At 40.1% G+C, this 23,819-nt stretch overlaps 3 protein-coding genes across 6 annotated transcripts; all 3 read left to right on the forward strand.

Annotated features, from left to right (window-relative positions):
• The first annotated feature begins 689 nt into the window (after window positions 1–689).
• nmt1a (N-myristoyltransferase 1a) lies at window positions 690–9,953 on the forward strand. Its single transcript, XM_071468603.1, has 12 exons — window positions 690–849; window positions 4,034–4,139; window positions 4,502–4,646; window positions 4,732–4,850; window positions 5,595–5,686; window positions 5,825–5,941; window positions 6,452–6,622; window positions 6,712–6,820; window positions 6,977–7,147; window positions 7,259–7,423; window positions 7,516–7,653; window positions 8,240–9,953. The coding sequence occupies exons 1-12, from the start codon at window positions 740–742 to the stop codon at window positions 8,258–8,260; spliced, it is 1,464 nt and encodes a 487-aa protein (XP_071324704.1). The 5' UTR covers window positions 690–739; the 3' UTR covers window positions 8,261–9,953.
• A 1,173-nt stretch (window positions 9,954–11,126) lies between these two features.
• Window positions 11,127–17,661, forward strand: retsat.2 (retinol saturase, tandem duplicate 2). The gene is made up of 11 exons (XM_071468803.1): window positions 11,127–11,352; window positions 12,509–12,691; window positions 12,912–13,153; window positions 14,066–14,267; window positions 14,355–14,552; window positions 14,654–14,773; window positions 15,371–15,509; window positions 15,942–16,051; window positions 16,166–16,335; window positions 16,749–16,908; window positions 17,027–17,661. The coding sequence occupies exons 1-11, from the start codon at window positions 11,193–11,195 to the stop codon at window positions 17,173–17,175; spliced, it is 1,833 nt and encodes a 610-aa protein (XP_071324904.1). The 5' UTR covers window positions 11,127–11,192; the 3' UTR covers window positions 17,176–17,661.
• Window positions 17,662–18,121: 460 nt separating this feature from the next.
• On the forward strand, window positions 18,122–22,818 carry cdk21 (cyclin-dependent kinase 21). 4 transcript variants are annotated; one of them, XM_071468840.1, is made up of 8 exons: window positions 18,122–18,263; window positions 18,495–18,735; window positions 19,178–19,310; window positions 20,275–20,442; window positions 20,620–20,729; window positions 20,871–20,921; window positions 21,260–21,392; window positions 22,596–22,818. In XM_071468840.1, exons 2-8 carry the CDS (start codon window positions 18,506–18,508, stop codon window positions 22,671–22,673), a joined length of 903 nt encoding a protein of 300 aa, XP_071324941.1. In that variant the 5' UTR covers window positions 18,122–18,263; window positions 18,495–18,505; the 3' UTR covers window positions 22,674–22,818. The 4 variants fall into 4 exon arrangements, with proteins under 4 accessions (XP_071324941.1, XP_071324916.1, XP_071324923.1 ...); XM_071468815.1 differs by having other exon boundaries at window positions 22,579–22,797; XM_071468822.1 differs by having other exon boundaries at window positions 18,123–18,263; window positions 18,474–18,735; window positions 22,579–22,797.
• The last annotated feature ends 1,001 nt before the right edge of the window (window positions 22,819–23,819 follow it).

Genomic DNA, 23,819 nt, shown 5'->3' on the forward strand with positions numbered 1-23,819 from the left:
CAGCCAGCCATCCCTCTTTTTATAGCACTACCAGTCCAGTCCAGTTAACATTTTGGTATTACCAGCTGGTTTGGAAACCTAATGGTTAAGTTTATGGCTGAAATCTCCAGTCTGATTACAATGGCAGGGAGGACTCGAACCCTCAACCCCCAAGTCATTTTTGCACAGGCCGGTCAGATCCCATCTTACCCTGAACTCTCAGTATATGCTAATAAATTCAGGAAGGAGGTATAGGGTCCCCTTCTGTAAGATGGTTTATTATTAACATTCATTTGTCCCTCAATCAATTAAATGTATGGCAACTCAGGGGTTTGTTTTTTTCATGCTTAACGATTGATCTATTATGCTAAAATTAATCATTAATGAGCCATTCACTGAGCCAAACTCTTTATAAATTCTGCTTTATCGGTTCATTGAGGTAGACTGAGTTGTAGGCCTACTCAATGAATACATCCACCCCTCATGTGCTTCTTGTCAGGCACGTAATTTACCTTTAGGCCAAATGCAGGTCACATGACTCCAATCGTGTGTGAGAGGGAAAAAAAGAGATCGGATCCAATAAAGCTTAAACTTTCATTATTGAGTCGTTGAGTTTGAGACTAAAGCTTAAAACCCACATCGTCCCTGGTGTATTGTGGGCAATGCGTTTATTGCAAGTGAGAGAGAGACAGCGCTGAGCCAATAACACCGAGGCGGGTTTAAAGGCGTCGACAACACGCGGTGGCCCCTCACTTCCGGGATGAAGATGGCGGATGAGAATGAGACAGCACCGATGCCGGAGAAAGAAGACGTAGAGGACCATGGACACTGCAGCGACTGTGAAAATGAAGAGCACCACTTTGACGACGGGTAAGAAGACGAGCTCGGTTCCGCGTCGGTGTGAAACGTGTCACGCCGCTGCACACTTCGGTAAAGCCGGTGCAAAGTAAAGCCTCGGCGAGCGACAGGGAATAGACTGCCATCGATGGAAGGAGCTTGTCCCGCCCACTTGGTTTCACCCTATTGGCTAGAAGCGGCGTTCGCTCGCCAGTTCTTTCATGTGATTGGCTGAGAGTGCGTTCTGTTTCTCATGTGGGCGGGCTTAAGCGGCGCTTAGCTTTAGCTCTGATAGCTAGGCGTAGATTTAGGGGTTGGAAAATCATTAGCCCTTTAAAGCTAGTGTTATCGTAAAAATCTAACATTTCCTCTCATTTTTACCACTTATTAAAAAGTTCAATCTGTCTAATAAGTTGACAGTTTGTTATATTACCCACACGATGTAGCTGACTGCCTGTAACTGATACAATTCATGGCTGACATTTAGCTAGGGAGTTAGCTTGCATGCTAACATAGCTGTCAAACCCCTATTGTCTGCGAGTGGATTTCGGTGCAGACTCAGGCCAAATCCAAAGTGAAACAAGCAAAACCTGAAGGTTGAACGCATTTATTTTGGTGAAGATATCTATCTGGGCTGGTCTTGTTAACTTAGGCGTCTAGGGATCTTTTTATCCCCTCTCTAATCGCAGAAATATGACGGATCTTAAAGCAGCCTAGCTCTGAATAGCTCTTACTGAAAACAGGCTTGTATGAAAATCCCATTTGGCTTGGCACTGGCTTCTGTTAATGTTTACCAAGCGATGCCACACATTAAAGGAGTCCTGCAAACCTGGAAATATTAAGGCGTGTCCTCCTCTAAGCTAAGGTGCTTGCTGTTTTTTGGAGTAAATGTGGAGAGAAGGTGTTGCTTAAAGCCAGTGCAGAACCTTTTCCGGATTGTGACCTCTGAAAAGAAACCAATGTCTACTTAGGATCCCTCTGCACAAGCTGTCATAGAATCACCAAGTAATACCCCTGTCAGGATCACTAATATCAACATAAACATGTCATGATTTATGAAGGGAATGCATTATTTATAGGCCACTTATGAATATATTTAAATTGCTACCAAATAGTTTGCCAAACATGGGTCATTTCTGTTTCCAATGCTGTCAATTATACATGCATATTTATACATAAGATAACAAATGTGCATTGTGTGAAATCTGGGTTGGAGAGGTTTTCATACACACAACAGTAGCAGAGATGCAAATTTTGCACATGGACAGTGTTCACGTGCCCATCATGTGATCTAACATGTGACTGATCCTTTTCTTTTGATATTTCATGTATGTTAGTAGTATTTAGTAGTTGATATAGTATTGATACTCAAATCAAGACTTTGTAGTATATATGTATGAATACTTTCCAGATTGTTCCATCCAACCCTAAGTGTTAGAGGCTTTAAGGTGAAAGAGGTGAAAGTGTACAGTATTTCACAGGGGAAAAAAAGAGAAAATAATAATTTTGTTGAACAGAAATATATATTTTTCTGCCCTATGCACCACTGCTGTAAGGGGAAATTGATGACCTTTTTTAATTCAAGAGGAGCAAAACTGAGCCTCACTGGTGCTCTTTTCCAGCAACATATGCTATTACCCTGCACCCCACTCATACACATACAGAAACAAAGAATAGTCCTGGCTGTTAACCGGTCCACTGTGCTGAAATGGAAGCCTGTGGAACAAACTATTGAATGTTTTGTTGTCCATTGTCCCAGTCATTCACTGACCTCTTGTACATGGATATGTACACACATGTAGATGCACACACACTCTTCTTCCAGAGGTCATGTGATTCACCATCTGTGCTGGTGTTACAATTACAGGCCAGTGCTTGGCTTCTCTCCTCTCTTGGACACTAATGAGATTATCCTCTGTAAGTATGTGGTCTTTCTCAGAGCAGAAGATGGGATAGATGGGTGGGGGGCTGTAGCTGCTCAGGTTTGAACTGCTCAGGACAGGCGGTTATGACATACAGGCTATGGGAGGGGGTTGCAGGAGTATCTGTCGATGGTGATTTTTACTGTCCTGTATCTGATTCTTCAGCTCACCTATATCAGCACAAACAGCTGATTCAGGTGAGGTAGAGGCACCTGAATCCACGTCAGCTGTTGTTCGACTGGTGTTCTACCTTATATCAGTCCTACCACGTTCTTGTGACTTAATTGTGCAGTTTGTCTTGCTGTTAGACAAGTGTAGTTCTGTCTTTACTCTGTCAAGGTAGACAAACAACTGCATTTGGCTGTCATTGAGAAATGTCTCTCAAACTAACCTCAGATGAACCTTTGCCACTGCTTAAATATGAGCTGGTGTTAGAAATAGATAGCAGTGAAAATATCTTTAATCTTTTATGATTTTAGTATCAAGGATTTATGTATGTAGCGGTGAAGATTAGTCAAGGAACAGAAAATTACACTAAACTACTCTTTTGATAATTAACTGTTTTTCCAGCAGAAACGCTAGATGTTTGCTGGCTCCAAAAAAAAGCTGCAAATCCATTGGCTCCACCAATGGATTTGCAGGTTTTTTTTGTTTAATGTGATGGTAAATTTGAAAATCTTTTGGGTTTTGGATTGTTCGTCACACAAAACAAGGTATTTTAAGGCATCAGCTTGGATCCTGGGAAAGTGTGCGTGAACATTTAGTTGGTGGAATGATTGATTGAAAAAATAATTGGCAAATTACTTGGAAATAAATGATCTGAAGTTATAGCTCTACATGTTTGTTTACATCAGAGAACTGCAGATAGGTTTTCTGTTTTCACTCGGCCAGTTTAGAATTATGTAACATGATACGTTTTAAATGGGTTTTAATATTTGGAATTAAAGTTGGTTTTTTTTTGGGGGCATTTGTGAGCCTTTATTAGAAAGGACAGTGAAGCGTGACAGGAAATGGGATAGAGAGAAGGGGAATGACATGCAGGAAAGAGGTGCCGGCTGGGAGTCAAACCAGGGGACTCGCTTGTGAACCCACAGCTCCTGCGCCCACGTGACATGCACTGTAACCACTCGGCTGTCAGGTCGCCCTTTTAAAATTTGGAATTAGGCTGAAAAGATGAGCGCACATATAGTTCTTTAATACAAAAGTGTGTATAATGCAGCCTTAATCATGCTGGCTGTGTATTCCAGTTAGAGATTAAAAAAAACAAAAAAAAAACACTTTGTGTCCTGTTTCAGTGACAGGGGTCTGGCTGACGACACTGGCGCCAAGAAGAAGAAAAAGAAGCAGAAAAAGAAGAAGAAATCTGGTGCCACAGAAGCAGCTCAGGACACCCTTGCCAAGGTAAGAATTCTGTAATTTTTTGAAGTAATACATTTTGAATTAAAGGGTCAGGTTATCTACACAAAAATAAAATAAAATGGTCTTGTTCAGTTGTGACAGTGCGACAACAGGACGGAGCACAAGGAACAAAAAAGAAACAGTTATGTTGTAGACTGCAGGTGCTACACTAACTCACAGTGCAGCACTCAGCTGATCAGTCATTTCATGTTTACATCCACATCATTAAACATCTTCACCCTCACAGCTCACACCAAAACTGTTTGTATAGAAAATACTGAATTGACCCTTGGAACAGTGTCTCTGTGTTTTTGCTGTGCACTTCTTTTTTTTGTTGATCTAACTCCTCTTGACTTTCCAAACAGGTGAATTCATTGCCAGCTGATAAGCTACAGGAGATCCAAAAGGCCATCGAGCTGTTCTCTGTAGGCCAAGGCCCTGCCAAAACCATGGAGGAGGCGAGTCGGAGGAGTTACCAGTTCTGGGACACGCAGCCTGTGCCCAAACTAGGTACGACATTTGTCCCACCACCGAGTAAATGTCATGTTTCCAAGTTTCTGTGCTTCATGTCAGAAACTGATTTGTTTTCCTTCAGGGGAGACGGTGACATCACACGGCTCCATCGAACCCGACAAAGACCACATTCGAGAGGAGCCTTACAGCCTCCCACAGGGCTTCAGCTGGGACACCCTCGACCTGGGGAACTCTGCTGTGGTAAGAAAGTGTATAAACACACACACACTCAGTGCAGGGATGCACATGAGGAATTAATCTGTCGGGACATGTTTCCCGGAGACCCTGAGCCTTTTGCTTTATTTTGTTAGAAAACTAGTAAACTATTTTTATTTCAGTGCCAATCTGAGTGTGTCCATCATTCACAGTTGTCCTCTCCTCAGTTGTTTGATTGTTTGGCTGATTACAAAAATTGAAAAATCTATTTAGTCAATGTTGTTGAAATCTAAAGCTGAGATCTGTAAACTCGATTTGTAGGTGAAAACTGAAATCTAAGAGGAAATAAATGTGTAGCTCGGGGACAAAAACAAACCAACTGCTTCTTAGTGAGACTCTTAATGCAAAGAGCATAAGATACAAAATGTATTTAATTATAAATTACATAATTATATATTTCATTTACAAGTTTGGCTTTGAATCTCTAATGGTTTGTGTTGCTTTAGAATTTGAATCATTTTCCCAGAAGTGATGCAGAGAAGGTTGGACTGGCAGAGTTTCAGAGATGTTTCATGGATTTGCAATAGGACCAGATGCTCATGTTCACATAGATAATGATACTGGAAGGTTGTTAACTTTTTTAGGAAACGTTTGTTTGCTTTTGGTCTCATTTCAAGAGCTTAACCTTCTTATTCAGTCTGTTTTCTGATTGTGGTTTTATTGCAGTCTCTCCTGTTTTCATCAAGGTCATGACTTGATGTCAAATTCTGTCTTTGTCTGTGAAATCAGCTCAAGGAGCTTTACACCCTTCTCAATGAGAACTACGTGGAAGATGATGACAACATGTTCAGATTTGACTACTCCCCCGAGTTCCTGCTCTGGTAATTTTTACACCTGACATGGATCTTTCATGGAAATGTTCAATGTTATGTGTAATGTACGACAATTCGTAATTTGCTTTCTGGCCTTTTTTGATAAAGGACTCAGTCATTTGACCGACTTACTTCTCTCTCTTTCAGGGCCCTGCGCCCCCCTGGCTGGTTGCCCCAGTGGCATTGTGGAGTGAGGGTGAACTCCAACCAGAAGCTGGTGGGCTTTATCAGTGCCATTCCTGCTACCATCCGCATCTATGACATGTAAGTGAACACGGTGATGCAGAATGAAAATGTAATAACCTCAATATGGAATGTCCAGTTTACATCACATGCTACATGAAACCAGGTGAAGAAAGACTTTTATTTCACTCACTTCTGAACTAAAAATGGTTTTAGGCTAGAAAAGACCATATGCAAAAAAGAAAAGTGGGAAATATCAGAATCAGAATCAGAATCAGGTTTATTGCCAAGTATGTTTTCACGTACAAGGAATTTTTTCTGGTGATTGGTGCAGAGCGCACCAAAACACCGAGGCAGCCATCTGCGGCGCCATATAAAATTTGAAATATATACTGACATTACAACACAGGTGGAATTATCTTTTTCTCACATCATAATCTTGAGTGACATTGTAAAAGTGTAATTTGTGATAATTATTCATTCTAATGTAAACAGTATGCAGAGCTGTAAATAATATAAATGCTTTTTGTATTTGTTGACATTATTCTGAAGCGAGCTTGTTGATAATTTTTTTTTGTCTTGTGTTTTTAGAGAAAAGAAAATGGTTGAGATCAATTTCCTCTGCGTCCACAAGAAGCTTCGCTCCAAACGAGTCGCTCCGGTTCTGATCAGAGAGATCACCAGACGGGTCAACCTGCAGGGCATCTTTCAGGCGGTGTACACGGCTGGAGTGGTTCTGCCCAAACCTGTGGGCACATGCAGGTGGGTCAGACAGAGAAACGCCCCTTTTTTTTTTCTTCTGTTTTTACAGTGTCAGCTAGTACTTGATTTAATTCTATTTCTTTGCACAGGTACTGGCATCGTTCTTTGAACCCACGCAAACTAATCGAGGTGAAGTTCTCCCACCTGAGCAGGAACATGACTATGCAGCGCACCATGAAGTTGTACCGTCTGCCCGAGGTTGGTGCGCGCGCACACACACACACACACACACACACACACACACACACACACACACACACACACACACACACACACACACACACAGTAAATCTGTGAGAATGACCTCTTCCTCCAGCATGCCTTCATTCTCCTCCTGCACGTCTTCTCCCTCAGGCCCCGAAGACTCAGGGTCTGCGGCCGATGACCAAGAAGGATGTGCCAGTGGTGAGTCGCCTCCTCCGTGAGTACCTGAGCCAGTTCAACCTGGTGCCCGTCATGAACCAGGAAGAGGTGGCGCACTGGCTGCTGCCCCGGGAGAACATTATCGACACTTACCTGGTGGAGGTAAAGGAAAAAATACCAGATCATTTAAAAAATAATTATGTCTTTAACACGGTCCTGCTATCGTGTTGAACACAGTAGGCCTCGTTAAAGTGTGTGGTGTTCTCTTGACAGAACGACGGCAAAGTGACGGACTTCCTGAGTTTCTACACACTGCCCTCTACCATCATGAACCACCCCGTGCACCGCAGTCTAAAAGCAGCGTACTCCTTCTACAATGTGCACACCACCACCCCGCTGCTCGACCTGATGTCTGATGCTCTCATCCTGGCCAAATCGGTGTGTTCCTCTTCAATCCACACTCATCCCAGTTCTGTTAAAGTTTATCCTCAGGGAACTAATGAGGTGTTTCTTCTCATCTCTTTATCCAGAAAGGGTTTGACGTCTTTAATGCACTGGATCTAATGGAAAACAAGACTTTCTTGGAGAAGCTTAAGTTCGGCATCGGTGATGGAAATCTACAGTATTACCTGTACAATTGGAAGTGTCCCAGCATGGGGTCAGAAAAGGTACATTTTCTGGAACAACTTCTTATTATAGGTGTTAAAGTCTGAAAGAGTGTTGAATTTGATTTTCTCAACAAAAAAAAAAGTCTTAAGAAGGTATTAAAGTCTTCAGTTTCTTTTCAAAAGTGGGATTGTTGTGATGGTGGATTCTTCATGCAGGAGGCTGTTCAATCCGTTCTTTGTGGATTTGCAGTCAGCACCATCAGACCTGTAGCAAGCACTGTTAGTTCGGCTAGCTACAGTAGCATGGAGGCTCATTGTATCATAATGGGCAAATATCAATTTTAACTTAAATTAAGTCATCATTTTTCATTGATTAATCTGTCCATCTATTTTCTGATGCTTTTTCAGGTCCAATTTTCATTTATTTAATTAATTATATAAAAATGTGATATAATGATAACTAAGGCAAGGTCACTCCTCCATGCCTACTGGCTTCCATCAAACTTTTATCCTTTGGCTGGTTTGACCATGAAAGAAATATTGCACTGCATCGTTTGTGGTATTAAAAAGTCTGCAGAACCTCTGTATCCCAAGGTTTCCACAAAAAAAAAAGCTTTCCTAACATCTCCAACTTCTTCTTTCTCAGGTTGGGCTGGTGCTGCAGTGACATCTCTTTACACCATAATCAAGTGTCACGCACAGGCCAGGAGAGCGCACCATCGCACTGACCACCTGAGAGATGGACTGATGACTTCCTGCTTCAGGAAAGGAAAACCCACCGCCCATTTTTACTTTTTTGACCTTTTGAACTTTGACCTGCACTACCGCTGCCAGGCAGGGAGGCGGGGAGAGTCTTCAGCTCTTCCTCCTCCCTCGATCACATGGACCTTAAGCCATTGTAGTTACCATCGCAAACTGTATTACATCTGAGAGCTGTCTTGATTGTACCAAACACACATACACACAAGAACAGTTTGCACAGATTACTTTATACCAAACAGTCACTGTTGGCATACCTACAAACCGTACAATACTTGTAAATAATATCAAACATAACTGCGGATTATGCCCTAACACATACAGACTAGAACCTACGGTTTTATTTTATTCCTAAATGTTGGAAGTGCTTTTTTTGCAATTAAAATAAATCTGTCATCCTTAAGTTTTAGAGATAAAAAAAATGATGAAAAAATATTTTAAAAAGGAAAAGGTTCAAAAAGATGAGGTAATAAATACCAAAAGTGGACACCAGATAAGGGCTTCTGTTAACATTTCTCTTGTCATGCTTGACCCTGTGTCTTTTTTATTTTTTTTTCCCATCAAACCCTCTGTTCTATCAGTCATTATGGAGATGTTTCAGCACTGCTTGAAGAAGATGTATCGTTTTCTGGAGGTCTTCTTATCTGTATTAACTTTCATGAAGCTCATCCCCAGCTTGATGCACTAACAGAAGAAGCGGAAAGAGAAACAGACTGATGATATTGGACCAGCTCAGTTAGAGGAGGAAAAAGATCATTTTGTATGAGGTTGGACTGCTACGGAGAGGTTGAAGGCATTCCAACAGGGTTTACTCAATACATTTATCAGCAGTTATCGGATCTGTAAAGACACTTCTTGATTTAACCATGTTCCTGTTTCAATGTCCACCCTTGCAAACTCAGATTTTGACATCTATCCCCGAAAAGTCTGCAAGGGCTTAGGTGAAAATCAGAAATTGAAAGTGCGTGGCGGCACTTTAGCATGTATTTTTTTGGAGCTCACAGGAAGTCTTTAAAATAAATAAATAAATAAGAATGCTGATATAGTAAAATACAACAACAAGAAAAACTGAAAGATCTGGCAACAAGTTTACATGCACAAAGCAAGCACTATGTCAGGCTCTTTGCTGTGTACACTTTGTCTCATTTAATGAAATAACATAAATATGGAATAAAAATATTAACATTATGCCATTTATTATGCTATATTTAGAAAGTGACAACAAACATGCAGTTTTATTAACATGAAATGAATATGAAATATGAGCCTCATATCTGACCTCATACAGCATTTGGAGCTCTGTACTGATCACACAGTTCACATCAGTTAAAGTCTGCGAGGTTTCAGGGTGGATGTTGGAGCTGGGTCCATGAACAGCAATGATGATGATGATGACTGGGGAAACACCCCCACTTCAAGTGTTTCTTATGTAAGTTGTTGGTTTATTTGCAAACAGATGTAAAAATAGATAAATAATAATGGGTCTCATGGTGTTGCAGGAAACGAATGTGAAGATGCAGGTGATTTTTTTTTTTCTTTTTTTTTTTTGGTTCGTTTTTGTTTGGTTTTTTTTGAGCAAAAAAATAAAATCTAGAAGTTGCTGTGATGTTTTCGTGTGTTTTATTTCTAATCCTCACACTAAGAGCAAATGGTTTAAAAAAAAAAAAAAACACATTTATAATGGGATGTGACAAGTATGGTTCAAGTGACACAAGTAATTTTTCATGATGGAATTATCCATGAAATATTGGGGTTTAACTTGCAATTTCTTTTGAACGTGTAAGCACTATGCATTATCAGATGTGTCACATTCAGTCACCTCTAATTAATGCAGCGTTTAAAGACACAAATACATATCAATCAATTTCTGTTGGTTGTCTTTGTATACACAGTACAGTGCAACACCATTGGGGAGGCATGTAATTGGTTCCAAATCTATCCTGCAACATGACAAAGAGCCCAAACGTACAGCAGAGCCAGAGTCATAAGGAACTATACTCAGAGACAAGAAGAACAAGGAGTGCTGCAACACATGGTCTGGTCACCACAGAGTCCTGATCTCAGTATCATGGAGTCAGCCTCAGATCACATGAAGACACAGAAAAAACTGAGACAGCCTAAACCCACAGAAGAACAGAGTGAAGTTCTTTAAGGTTCTCAGAATGACCTACCTGCCAAGCATCTCGAAAAACTGTATTTGATTTAGGTTTTTTCAGCCTACTGCACTTTGAAGTTATTTACTAAATTAAAAACTATTCACATCATTATTTTTGAAACCATCCTCACTTCTAGTGCCAAAGTTGCACAGTACTCCACGTACTACTAATACTACAACTACTTCTAACAGTAGTAGTATTAAACTTTATCTATACAGCACTTTTCCAATGTTACAACTCTCAACTGGAAGCATCAAGATAAAAACATTTGAGGACTTTAATTAAGCAAAATTAGGAACTTTAAGTATAAAAACGGAATAGAATAAAATAAAAATCAACATATAAGATTTTGATTATACGGCCTCAGAAAGAAGTAGTGATAATTATTGGTATTAAAGTTAATATTAATTATTTGTACTTGTGTTCTTCACAGTTTATGATTTAAATTATGAAACACAATCAAGGCGTGATTTTCATCGCTTTTCTTGTTCTTGGTTTTCTTCTTCTTCTTCTTTTTTTTTTTAAAGAAGCGTTGATTGGTCGAAATTGCCTTCCGTGTAGCAAATGAAGGCTCTGATTGGTCGGTGCCGTCATCTGTCAGTTACGTAGGCAGGTCTCATTGCGGAAGAGAACGGTTCCGCGGACGCAGTTGTCAGATTCACGTCTGATCGATACTCTGCCACAATGTGGATCAGCGTAGCGATAGTTTGTGTGGCTCTGGTCGTGTTTTTATTAAAATATGTCTTCGGCAGCTCCGGGCCCAACCCCTTCGAGACGGACACTCGTGAACCGTTGAAAAAGATGGTCCACGACAGGAAAGAGAAAAATAAAGTGCTGAAGCAAGGTGAGTTTAATGACCAAGGTCGCCATATACATGTGTGGTGTTTAGTTTTACTCTTTAGATGCAAAAAATAAACTGAAATCAGTGAAAAGTGATAGTATGTCGAGTTATAAAAGTAAAAAGTCAAAGTAAAATGCCTCATTATTATTATCTAACCATGACTGTCTAACCCTGCAGGGCAGTTTACACTTTGTACAGTATAGATCTGTGCAGTGATCTTGCATCATACTTGCTGCAGACTGAAGACAAAGCTGACTTTAACTCAGGCTGAAACATTCCTGCCAATGCTTCTGTTGATGCACTGAAAGAAATAGCTTTAGTTTCATATGTTTTACTCTTCTCTTCAAGTAAAAATTGGCAAAATATTTTCTTCCCTCAGAGGTTATACTTAAACATAGACTGCTAAATTAATTACATTATAATCAAGCAAACATCAAACAAAATATTTCTTTCTTTACTCTGTTTTATAACACTGTAAATTAAATATATTTGAGTTTTGAGTTATTGTTGGTCACATGAAACAAGTAAGGCAGAAGATGACACAATGGGGTCTGAAAAATTTTAAATGAAATTATTCACCATTTTCTTTATGGATTCATCCAAAAATAATTGACACATTAATCCATAATGAAAATAAGAACTTGTTGAAAGCAATTCTTCCTCCAAGCACATCTTTAAGAATACATTTAATCAAATCTATGGGGTTGAAATACTTTCTATAAGCTACTATAATAATATCCTACATTATTATATCTTAAATTTATTAATGTAAAATTGTCACCTTCTAATTAAGAGGGGGTAATCTAGTCTAATCTAATCAAAAAATATTATTGTTAGTTATTGATTATTTTTCAACCAGTTAAATAAAATAAAATAATGGCAAAGCCAATTAGAACTTCCCTCCTTCCACATTTACTGTGTGTCTTCTGTTTTTTATCAGAGGAGCAGTCCAAAATCCCAAAGGTATTCACTTTTCAAAGAAATTGAACTGAGTAAAGCAAATAAATTCTCACATTTGTAAAGCTGAAATCAAATCATGTCAAATTTTCAATTGTGTTTTATTTCTGTAAAATATCTGTACAGTAAACATTTGCCGTCCGATGAGCTGTTCTGCCCTTTGCTATGGCTTTGTTTGAATGTTCTGTTGCTTTTTCTTTAGGTTTTGTGGCTGGTAAAGTCCCAGACAACTTGGATGCCATCATCATCGGCAGCGGGATCGGTGGGCTCGGACTCGCGGTGCTGCTGGCCAAAGTTGGAAAGAAAGTCCTGGTTCTGGAGCAGCATGATCGGGCCGGGGGATGCTGTCACACATTCACTGAGAAGGGCTTTGAGTTTGATGTTGGTGAGAAAGATTGGTTCTTGTCACTTTTAGTGTTTTTTTTTCATATTTCATAAATTTGTCACATCTAAAATAAAGAAAACACTGGTGCTGACAGGCTCTGAAATGCAGAACGTTACGTCAGTGAAAATATGCCTCAGTTAAAGTGAGAGTTGAACGCCCTGGTCATTAATAACATAAAACGTGGATCGGTTGATTTATCTTTTCATACTCCCTTCCTCAGGAATCCACTACATCGGGGACCTGTTGGACCACAAGCCGTTCCGTTGCATGCTGGACCAGATGACCAACGGACAGCTGCAGTGGGAGCCTCTGGAGAATCCATTTGACCAGGTAGTTCTAGGACCTCCAGAAAACCGCCGCCGGTACCCCATCTACAGCGGCAAGACCCGCTTCCCCGAGGAGCTGAAGAAGTGTTTCCCCGGGGAGGAGAAGGCCATCGACGAGTACCTGAGGCTGGCCAAGGTAAGATCTTCTTGCTTTACAGACTGTGATAAAGTATGGCAGCTAAATATTGCAACTTCAGTACAAAAATTTGATAACCCACATTATAAGTCACTGGTTGCTGGAATACCTCGAAGATGTCTCAACTGAGACATTTTTCAGTGATGATCTGGACATTTACTTTCTAATGCGACCTTTACTTTATTTATTCTAATGTGCAAATCCCTTTTCTCCCACTGAGCTGTGTTTAAAAACTGCACTTTAGCACATAGGGGCTTGATTATCCAGATTTCTGATGATGTTGTCACTGATATTCCTCATGGGCTCAAGGGTTGGTAAGTCGAAGGTCAGAGTGACTGGCGAGGTCTCATATAAACTTATCAGTTTATATGAGACCTTGATGACCTTCTCCTGTCCAGTATTACATAATTTAAACCAGACAGAGTTGCATCAGCATTGTGCTTTGACACATAGACAAAGACATGCCTGTTTCTCCATCTGTGTGGAGCCAGTTTAGTGCCTCCATTCACTTTGTAAGTGTCAGTATATCATTTATTTCTGTGTAATTCCTCTTTTTGTCTGTAGTTCAGTCTACAGGTGTTTTTATCTGTTTGACATTCATCCTTTAATCTGCTTGTCTGTTCTCCTGTGGAAAATGCATCCTCACTCAGGCAATGTTCAGTTTTACATTTCCTTGCTATAACCAAAAGAATATTTAAGTATTTATAGTGCATGTATTCAGTGTTAATCTACAATTGTTAGCATGACCATTTAAACATAGTCATGAAACATAGTCAAAAGTGCATCTGACACCATATTTATGCACAAAGCAGCAGTGTTAACTTTGGGAAATATTAGTGAGCTCATTATGGAAACAAAACTGCTTTGATTACACTGATGTTACTCAGCTGTGTTTGTGTGTTTTGTCTCCAGAAAGCCGGGCATGGCATTTGGCTCCTCGCTGTGCTGAAGCTCTGCCCCGTCCCCCTGGCTAAGTTCCTGGTCTACACTGGCCTGGCCAAACATATGTCCTTCTTCTTCAAAATGGCCCCCCGCAGTCTGACTGAAGTGGTCAACGGGCTGACGGAGAACAAAGACCTCCGCGCTGTTTTCACCTACATCTTTGGCACCTACGGTAGGCCGGTCTGCAGTGCTGCTGGTGCGACCTGGTCGTCTATTGGCTGTGCTGCTCACAGCTTTCCTTTCCTCCTCTGATCTGCAGGTAACATGCCAAAAGACTCCAGTTTTTCTATGCACAGCTTGCTGGTCACTCACTACCTGAATGGTGCGTGGTACCCTAAAGGCGGAGCCAGTGAAATTGCGTACCACATGATCCCCATCATTGAGAAGGCTGGTGGTGCTGTTCTAGTTCGAGCCCCAGTTAATCGAATATTGTTCAACGATGCCAAGGAAGCTTATGGTGGGTGTGATTCCTGTGGGGTTTTTTTTCCCCTCTTTATCACAGCGTGCAGCTCCCACTGAGAGGAGATTCACTGCGTTTGTTTGTTTCTATGGTTACAGGTGTGAGTGTCATGAAAGGTCAGGAGGAAATCCATATCCATGCCCCCATGGTCATCTCCAATGCTGGCATCTTCAACACCTACCAGAAGCTGCTGCCCAAAGAGCTCCAGGCCATGCCAGGTTAGGAAGTAATTAATGCTGCATCAAAAATTTATTTTAATCATTTTTTTAAATTAATGTCTTAAATGCTTCGTCTGTAAAATGTAAAAATAGTGAAGAATTCCCATCAGAGTTTCCCACAGCTTGAGGCGACAACTTTTAATTACTTGTTTTGTCCCAGCAATAGTCCAAAACCCTAGGATATTCATTTTACACAGAGGAAAATGGCAAGTACTCATATTTTCAGACTATAAATGTTTGGCAGTTTGGTCCTTGACTACTCAGTTAAATGATATTTAATTCATTTTTTTTGCACATTATCTTGAGTGAATAAACAAGATGATGAAGGTGACAAAAAGTTTCAAAAAGAGTTAAATTAATAAGTTGAATGATTAAGTAGTAAATGGACCTTTGGGCTGAGATTCTCTTAAAATTTCAGATTGTTGTCAATCGACAATCGATTTATTTTTTATTGATTTTCAGCACTAGGAATCACTGTTTGATGTGGTTCAGTAGGAGAAACAAACATTCATATTTATAAGAGTAGTTTGTTATGTGGTTTTTGTGTGAGCTGTTTGTTAAGTTGTAGTATAAGTTGTAAACACCTTTGCCCTGCAGCCATCCAGAAGCAGCTCAGCATGATGAAGAACGGAGAAGGCGGCCTGAGTGTGTTTGTGGGTCTAAATGGAACCAAGGAGGAGCTGGGCCTGAAAGCAGACAACTACTGGATCTTTGCTGAGAACAACTTTGACGAACTGTATGTTGTGTTGAGTTCTGCATCTGTTGCTTGTTATCACTCCCTCATGACTCAGGGCCACATGTAGGCCTGCTGTTGAATTTGTTAGGTCAGGTTTTGTGAAATTACAGAAACACCTGATGTGAAGTTGCAGAGGTTTTAACAGCTGCTAGAATCTGAGAACTTTGTTTTAATTTAAATATGACAGACTGGTGTCTTAGAGAATCATGAAGATACACATGGAGAGTGGAGATTGTAGCCACAGTAAAAACTAAGAAGGTTACAGGTTTAGGTTCTTATTGCAAAAGTCAGTGTTGCATGCTTTTAGGAATGAACAGTCGATGTTAGTATGTTTTGTATTTTAATTGAAGATATTTGAAATATTTTATCTGGTTCAGCTATTTTCTGTCTGTCTGTGAATTTACCCAATCTATCATCTGTTTTGGTTTGCAGGGTGGAGAACTACTTGAATGGAAAGAGGGAGGAGTCTGCTAAAAAAGTGCCTCTGCTGTTTGTTGCCTCTCCATCAGCTAAAGATCCAACCTGGGAGGAAAGATCACCAGGTACAGAACCATGAAGCTGAGTTTCACTGTTCAGGCCAGAATACCTGAACAGTCGTCTGTATTGTCCTTCTTTGTTGATTTAACTCCAGCAGTCTTATTTCCCCTTCACACTAGGCAAGTCCACTTTGAGTCTGGTCAGCTTTGCCAAATATGAGTGGTTTGAGGAGTGGAAGGACGGCAAAGTGTCGAACAGAGGGGCGGACTACAAAGAGCTGAAACAGACTTTCATCGACACTGCACTGGAGATGGTTCTGGACGTCTTCCCTAAGATAACCAGGGACAAGGTAAAGACTCAGGATCTGTCTAACGTGTCAACTAAGTGTGTTGTGCTCAGTAACTCTGCTCGTAGTGAACTAATCTAAACTGGAGATGATACAGGTTTCTATTTTCAAAATAAAGCTTTTTTTCCTTGGCTAGTTATTGCTTTTTTTGTGCATATGCATAGTTATGTACTGTGCATGTAATGCATCTTCTCAGTGTTTGCATGCTTTTGATATTTGATAGTTTATCATGGAGCACTCAGATTATCCACCTCCTCTATGCAAATTCATTCATCAAAAATACATAGTCCTGATTTTAATGTCAGATTTTGTTAAATTTTGATTTTTTTTTGCATATTTTTTGAGACGCAGGCACAAGACAGTTTTTTTTTCTTATGGCTTCCTAATGGTGTCAAATTGTCTTTGTGTTTGTGTAGATTGAGTACATTGATGCTGGAACCCCCATCACAAACACACACTACATTGGAGCCCCCAAAGGTGAGATCTACGGAGCGGATCATGGCATCGCCCGGTTCAGCCCTGAACTCAACGCTACAGTGAGACCTCAGACTCCACTGAAGAACCTCTATCTGACAGGTGAGTCCGTTTGCAGTGACGCAACGCAGCCTGATCTCATCCAGAGGTCGCCTACATCTCCTGACAGGACCACACGCTGTGATCTAAGTGTGGTGCGTTTCATGCTTCTGTGTTACAGGTCAGGATGCGTTTCTGTGTGGCTTTGCCGGCGGTCTGGCTGGAGCTCTGACCTGCGGCTCGGTCATTCTCAACCGCAACCTCCATCTGGATGCCATCGCCCTGGCAAAGAAAACTAAATTAATTAACTCCAAATTGAAAGGGGAGTAACTCCCTGATGACATAATCATTACATACTGTACTTAATCAGTATCTTGGTCTCACAACAAACTCACAAAAAAATTGTGTTTAATGAGGCTTCAAGTAGATTTCATCTAACAGAATGAGTCATTAATACTAGAATAAAGTTGAATTTTCCACATTGACTCATACCAGAACCAAAGTTTGGAACATGCATAATACAGTAAATCATTTTGAATACTTCTGTTTGGTTAAGTTGTGAGTAATATAAGACGTGGGATATTAAATGTCTGAGTAATGAGGTTGTAGAGCTGCACTAACCAAATCTCATGCAGAAAACTTTGTTTGTGTTGAAATTCATGCGCAATTTGTTGTGTAATGTTTTTTGTTTTGTTTTTTCTCAAAACTACCATAACACTTACCTCTGTGCCTTATATGCCATTTGTTTGGTTTCCAGTTTGTAACAGGTTTATAAAGGCTCTTTCTTTTTCAATATTAAATGGTGCAAACACTAAATCGGATGCTGTTTGGTGTTTGGTATTTATCACAGTATCTCAACAAGTAAATTTCAATTTCTTACTGTATTGGTTGATGATTCACCCGTTGCATGTTGCTGTAAGGGTAAACGCCAACAATATAAGCAATAACCAAATAAACTGTTTATTCCCAAAAATTGTTAACTTTAAAAGGTCATATCTCAACATATATGAAGAAGATTTACTTTGATAGTAATTACTAAGATGTAAACTCAATATTTATAAGCTAATTTTTTATTTAAGATGAAAACCTGCATGCTGTTTTCTCTGGAAAACATCCCCCTTCCTGCCCCAAAACCTTTCTGTTTGTTTATTTTGTGTCTCAGTTAATGACACTTCCTGCCTGCACCTGAACGCAGCATCTGTTCACACTGACACTGACAGCTACAGGAAACACGCGTAAGAGGAGTGGGCTCCAAAAAAAAAAAAAAAAAAAAAAAAGTGAATTTTGAGCTTTCTGATTAGTTGGCCAATAAAGGGGGTGTGATTTTCTGATAATTTTCTGACACTTGGCGACAGTTGTGCGGCGACATTTCCCTGCAGGCGTCGGCATGGAGGGGAGGGAGCAGTGCGCAGTCTGAGGTACAGTAAAAAAAAAGACTGAAATTCAGCAAAAACAGTTTTATTACAAGTTGGTTTGTGTCTGTGCTCTTTGCCAGGTGATTATTACCTGCTAGCCAACCTGCAAACCACAGTTTATTTAAAGCCTGGTCAGCTAACTCAGTCTGAATTTAACCCGACTGCGCGTAAAAACGACATATTTAACTTAAAATGGACATTTCTTCTATAAAGCTCAGGTTAATTTATCCTCAGTTTGGAAGACAATGGACGTTTGCTCTAAACCACTGTGCTACGAGCTCCTGTCAGAAGTAGGCGAGGGCTCCTACGGTAAAGTGTATAAAGCCAGAGAGGTGGGGGACCAGCAGCGTCTCCTGGCGGTGAAGAAATTCAACATCCACGGAGACACCACAGACTCCGGGATCCCCGCCTTCATGATCCGGGAGGTGGCGCTGCTGCGCAAGATGAAGTACTTTAACCACCCCAACATAGTCAAGTAAGGTTTATGTTTTACTCATTTAAAAAAAAAAAAAAAAATTATTTTTATTAATAATAAGATAAAGGGAATAATCAGGGAATAAACCAACAGATAAGCACTAATAGTCAATAAGAGGGAGCAGCACTTAGAGAGAAGTGGGAAATAAATGGCTCCAGAAGGAGAAGAGAAATTTCATCCTCCCTTTTCAACATGAATGTGGTTCATTAAATCAAGCACCCGGTTAATTCAAGGAGGTGGGTTATTGGATTTCCACTTTATGAGAGTCAGCTGTCTGGCTGTAGAGTGGTTTTTTAGACCATCATGATCTACATAAAGCAAGCAGTGTTGTCTTGAGGAAAACCAGAACAAATGTAGAAGTGATGTACAAATTTGAACTGAAAGAGACTGAGATGTGTAATGTTTTTTTTTTTTTTTAATCCAACCCTAATGAAAAATTCAGGCTGCTGGATGCATCAGTTGTACCAGTGGGCAGGAGCCTGGACCTCACTCTGGTGTTGGAGTACATTGACCAGGACCTGTCCACCTACCTCTCCAAGGTCCCTGCTTCTGGACTGAGCCGTGACTGTATCAAGGTGTGAACTCATCACCTGATTTATCAGAGCTAATACTAAGCTATACTCATTTATATAACCCTCATGGTCCTCACATTTGGAGCTTGTAGAGCAGGACTCGCTCTCAATATTGAGACAAATACAGGTTACGTTTAGATTTTTTTTCTTTTCTTGGTAGTATTTGATTTTTTTTACCAGTTAAGTTTTACAAATGAACACCATGACATGCTCCTGTTACACTCAGATGATTTTTCTGCTCAGACATTTTCACAAATCACGTAACAGGATGCAACCGTCATCATACAATCTCAGATTCTATTGAAAAAGCCTCATAAACTGTGCAATAATTCAGGGGCTGCAGGCTGAACCTGTGTCTCTTTTCAAAATGAAATGGTTTACTAAGGAAGGACACAGCCCTCGCCTCAGAGACCAAAGCCAGTGGTGTGTCCTCATTAATCTGTAAAGCATGATGTTGTCCTTGAACAGCTGACAAATTGTTAAATAGTAGTTATAAACTCAGGCAATTTTAAATGATGGAAAGTTTCTAATGAACTCAGATATATGCATATACTTCTTTTTTGCTAACATAATGAGTATAAACTATTTGAACTGCCTTTGTATTATTTCAGGAAATGTCTAACAAGAGCCTAGTGGCTGGATTCTATTACATCTTGATGCAGCTTTTACATTAGTCCAGCTCATGTGACTTATTTTCTAATAAATGATGACAGCATGAAGATAAACAGTGATATAATATCTCTCCTGACTTCGTAAGCTGATGAGACCCTGAATCCACTGGCAAACAAATGACAGTGAGTGCACAGTGTGAGATACAGACAGAGCAAATTCTGGCGTTTCTCTGCACCTTCTCCCCTGATCAACCAGTCATAACATATTCAGGTCAGACATGCAGACTTTAAAGGAGGCAGCCCCTGAGTTTGGATGCAACAGTGAAGACCTGCCATGCTGCTTTCTGTCTGTACAGGACGTGATGCAGCAGCTTCTGCAAGGACTGGACTTCTTACACACCAACATGGTGCTGCATCGTGACCTAAAACCAGAGAACATCCTGGTCAGCAGCCGTCGAGAAGTGAAGATCGCAGACTTCGGGCTGGCACGCATCTACACCTTTAATATTGCTCTCACTCCAGGTGTAAGTGAAGCAGCAGTTCAGAGGCTGTTAAGTGTCTCTGCAGTAATTCCTTCCTTTATATAGCACTGCTCTGTCTGTTTCTCGGCCTGAGGTGAAAAATGTGCTCGTGTCACCTCTCGAAGCCCTGTCTGCGTGTTTTTATTTCTTTATTTCCCCTTCATATCTCTTTCTGTTCAGGTGGTGACGCTGTGGTACAGAGCTCCTGAGGTGCTGCTGAACTCTGTTTACATGTCCTCGGTGGACGTGTGGAGCGCTGGCTGCATCTTCGCTGAGCTCTTCCTCCTGAGGTAAGAACAACTGAGTCTGTTTCTGGCTGGAGGAGATATGTGAGTGTAATTCTAAAGTCAGAGGTAAGATATTCTGTCTAGGTGTCAAAATGAAGATCAAGCTGTCGTTTAACATTTGTTGCCTCTCGTCGCGTCCCACAGGCCGCTGTTTCAGGCGTACACAGAGGTGCAGCAGCTGCAGAAGATCTTTGAGTGAGTGTGTTTTTTTCTATCTTTATTCATAGTAAAGATTAGTTATAACTGCTTAACTCTTTTGTCTTGTTGAACTCAAAAGTTATTCAACACTCATGGAAACTGGGTTATCACACTGCCTTTGAAGGAATTGCAAGTAATGTGGTGTAATGTGGTGATCTGCAAAACCTTATTTTTTCCCTTTAAATGATTAAATAAATAAATAAACCTTAAAAAGTTGGATTCTTTCTGGTTAAAATGCTCGTCTGTCTTTCACCTTGATTTCATCTGTATGACGTCAGAGTAGCTTTTATGTTTTGGTCTTCGTTGGGGAACCATTTTTGCTTCATGTTTGTCAGGGTTCTTGGTTTGCCCTGTGAGGAGGACTGGCCCAAGGACAGCCCGATCTCATACTCAGTCAGCTGGGGACCAAAGGTTTCCTGCACCAAGCTGCTGCACAACCTGGGCCCAGACGAGAACGACCTGCTAGCTGTGAGCAGATCTGTGTCTCTGTTTTCATGAAATGTTGTCGTGCTTCCATACGCTCACCGAGAGAGGCTGACTTTGTTAAGTACTGAATAATTTTGGAACAGAATCATAGCATAGCATGTTAGCATGTTGCAAAATAGCATGAAAAACAAAAACACAGCTAAATGAAGAGGATCAGCTAAGTTATTTCAGTTCATCCCAATGGAGACATAAGTATCTTATGTCAGCTCATCCAGCAGCTGACAAGATATTTTTTTTCCCACAATATTTTTATTTGAATTTTAACATGAAATACATCGAATCTAATATTCACACAAAATATTATAAACTTCAGCACATAGTTGCTACATTCACTCAGGAGGTAGAGAGAAACCTATAAAAAAATACATAACAAAAAAATTGGATTAAAAAAACACAAAACAAACAAACAAATGCTCCTCTTGTCTTAACGATCTATACAATATGGGGTATATTACTGAAATACTACAAAATATAACAAGTGTTTAAATGAAGACGGTGAAATAATAATAATAAAATTGCGGAAACTACATTGCTCAAAGAAATTAGTCTCTCACTCAGGTTTCTGTTAAATCTAAATTTTTAACCTAATTAATGAAGGGCCTCCATATGCTCTCAAATATATGCTGCTTAGCCTTTAATATGTAAGATATCCTTTCTACTGGAAGGCTTGATAACATCTGTCTAGTTGACAACATATTTGCCAAAAAAAACAAAACAAAAATATCCACCTAGAGGTAAAGTCAGGGCATCACCAAAGTCAGTAAGAACCTTCCTTTGGGAATCATGAATGTCTGCACAAAATTTCATAGCAATCCATCCAACAGTTGCTGAGACATTTCAGTCTGCACTGCAGTGTGGACTGACCATGCGGCTGTCCCTGGATGCTGCTAGTGTGGCTAAAAATACCAAACATTTGGCTTTAGCTTCACGAATCTAAAGGATCAGTTGCCTTCTTACATTTCATAGCACTGTTAAAAGAAGCTTTTGTTTACAGCTGCAGGGTAAAGACGTCTGTTTGGGCACTTGTATCGAGCCTTTTTTATTATTTACACAGTAGATGACTAACTGTTTATTCAGTTAGTTGATATGAATTAAAACAAAAGGCTCACAGTGGCAGCAGTCAACTGTATTTTGTGGTTTATGAGGTGCAACATTTCCTTACCTGCAGCAATGTTTGGCCTTCAGACCAAGCAGCCGCATCTCCGCTGCCAAAGCTCTGGCTCATCCTTTCTTCGTGAAGCCCTGAAGATTTCGGTCCGGTGATGAGCGGAATGAAGAAAACCTCAGCTCCTGCTGCTCGGAGCCTCCCTGCCCTACAGTCAGCTACACTAACTAGTCCTGTGCCCTAAAATCCACTGTACGCCTTGTCCAAGTCGCAGACTGTTCACTAGCATCATGAGGACCTTTTGAACTTCAGTACAGGAAGTAAAAACCCATTATGCCTGACATATAGGGAAAAAATGGTTTAAAACTCTCTAGTAAGCAGTTTATGTTACAGGTAAGATGGGAAATGTCCAGATGGCAGCCATTTTTATATAATTTCATACAGTTGTCAAATATTTTGAAGATTGCTGCTTAAGTTTTAAGTTTGTCCACAAACATTATTGACAGGATGCTGGTTATTCCCACAAAGATAAAGTGCTACTTTGTTCATGTTGATGTTATTACTCGCAAAAATAGGGATTCTGTTTTTCTATAAAATACTGACAACACTATTATGAGCACATTTACGTTGATGAGTTAGTTAATCTTGTTTGTTCCACACTGGAGGATATGAAGTCCTTTTATTTTTGTTATTTTTGTGAGGATATTTATGGTGTAATAGCTGGAATAGATTACACCTGTATTTATGTTTATTAGCGATGCATTGTACCAGATTTTTTTTTTTTGTTTTACATGAGTTACACTGTTCATTCAAGAAGCATTTCTATAAATAATTGTCTCACAGATTTGACTCTGCGTTTCAATGGGGCATCATAACCTTTACAGCTTTGTGGAAACCTTTCCCTTGTAATGTCACAGTTTGAGCAGATGGGGGCAGTGCACAAACATTTCCTACAGCAGGAGGGGAGGGGACCCATTCATTGAAACAATGGAGGAATGGTGATTGAAGCTGTGTTAATTAGAGGTCTCCACACTTACAGGCTCAGTTCAACCAAATTACAAAAGCAAAACCAGTGATATTTGAACATGTTGAGGCTAGTATGAAATGTATTACAAGATGGAATAAAACACAGACACGTGAGTAAATGGAAAAGCAAAATAAAATTTGAATGTCAATAATTAATTCATTATTTAAAGACACAACGAGGAGAGAACTGTTGGTTGGTTTTTAATTTCAGTGTGAGGTTTGTGCGCATCATTTCATTTATAGTAGATTTAAAACATGTTTTTCAATGTACTGATTGA

This window comes from Trachinotus anak, unplaced genomic scaffold (genome assembly GCF_046630095.1).
Source record: "Trachinotus anak isolate AG129_WGS33_773 ecotype Australia unplaced genomic scaffold, CSIRO_AGI_Tana_v1 ptg000003l, whole genome shotgun sequence".
Classification (NCBI taxonomy): domain Eukaryota; kingdom Metazoa; phylum Chordata; class Actinopteri; order Carangiformes; family Carangidae; genus Trachinotus; species Trachinotus anak.

Bases quoted from the DNA above. Each gene is read 5' to 3' on its own strand.
- cdk21 (XM_071468840.1), top strand. From the start codon at position 18,506: ATGGACGTTTGCTCTAAACCACTGTGCTACGAGCTCCTGTCAGAAGTA. The intron at 20,730-20,870 runs GTAAGAACAACT...CGCGTCCCACAG, and splicing joins GCTGAGCTCTTCCTCCTGAG to GCCGCTGTTTCAGGCGTACA. The intron at 20,922-21,259 runs GTGAGTGTGTTT...CATGTTTGTCAG, and splicing joins CAGCTGCAGAAGATCTTTGA to GGTTCTTGGTTTGCCCTGTG.
- nmt1a (XM_071468603.1), top strand. From the start codon at position 740: ATGAAGATGGCGGATGAGAATGAGACAGCACCGATGCCGGAGAAAGAA. The intron at 4,851-5,594 runs GTAAGAAAGTGT...CTGTGAAATCAG, and splicing joins ACCTGGGGAACTCTGCTGTG to CTCAAGGAGCTTTACACCCT. The intron at 5,942-6,451 runs GTAAGTGAACAC...TTGTGTTTTTAG, and splicing joins ACCATCCGCATCTATGACAT to AGAAAAGAAAATGGTTGAGA.
- retsat.2 (XM_071468803.1), top strand. From the start codon at position 11,193: ATGTGGATCAGCGTAGCGATAGTTTGTGTGGCTCTGGTCGTGTTTTTA. The intron at 11,353-12,508 runs GTGAGTTTAATG...CTTTTTCTTTAG, and splicing joins AAATAAAGTGCTGAAGCAAG to GTTTTGTGGCTGGTAAAGTC. The intron at 15,510-15,941 runs GTATGTTGTGTT...TTTGGTTTGCAG, and splicing joins GAGAACAACTTTGACGAACT to GGTGGAGAACTACTTGAATG.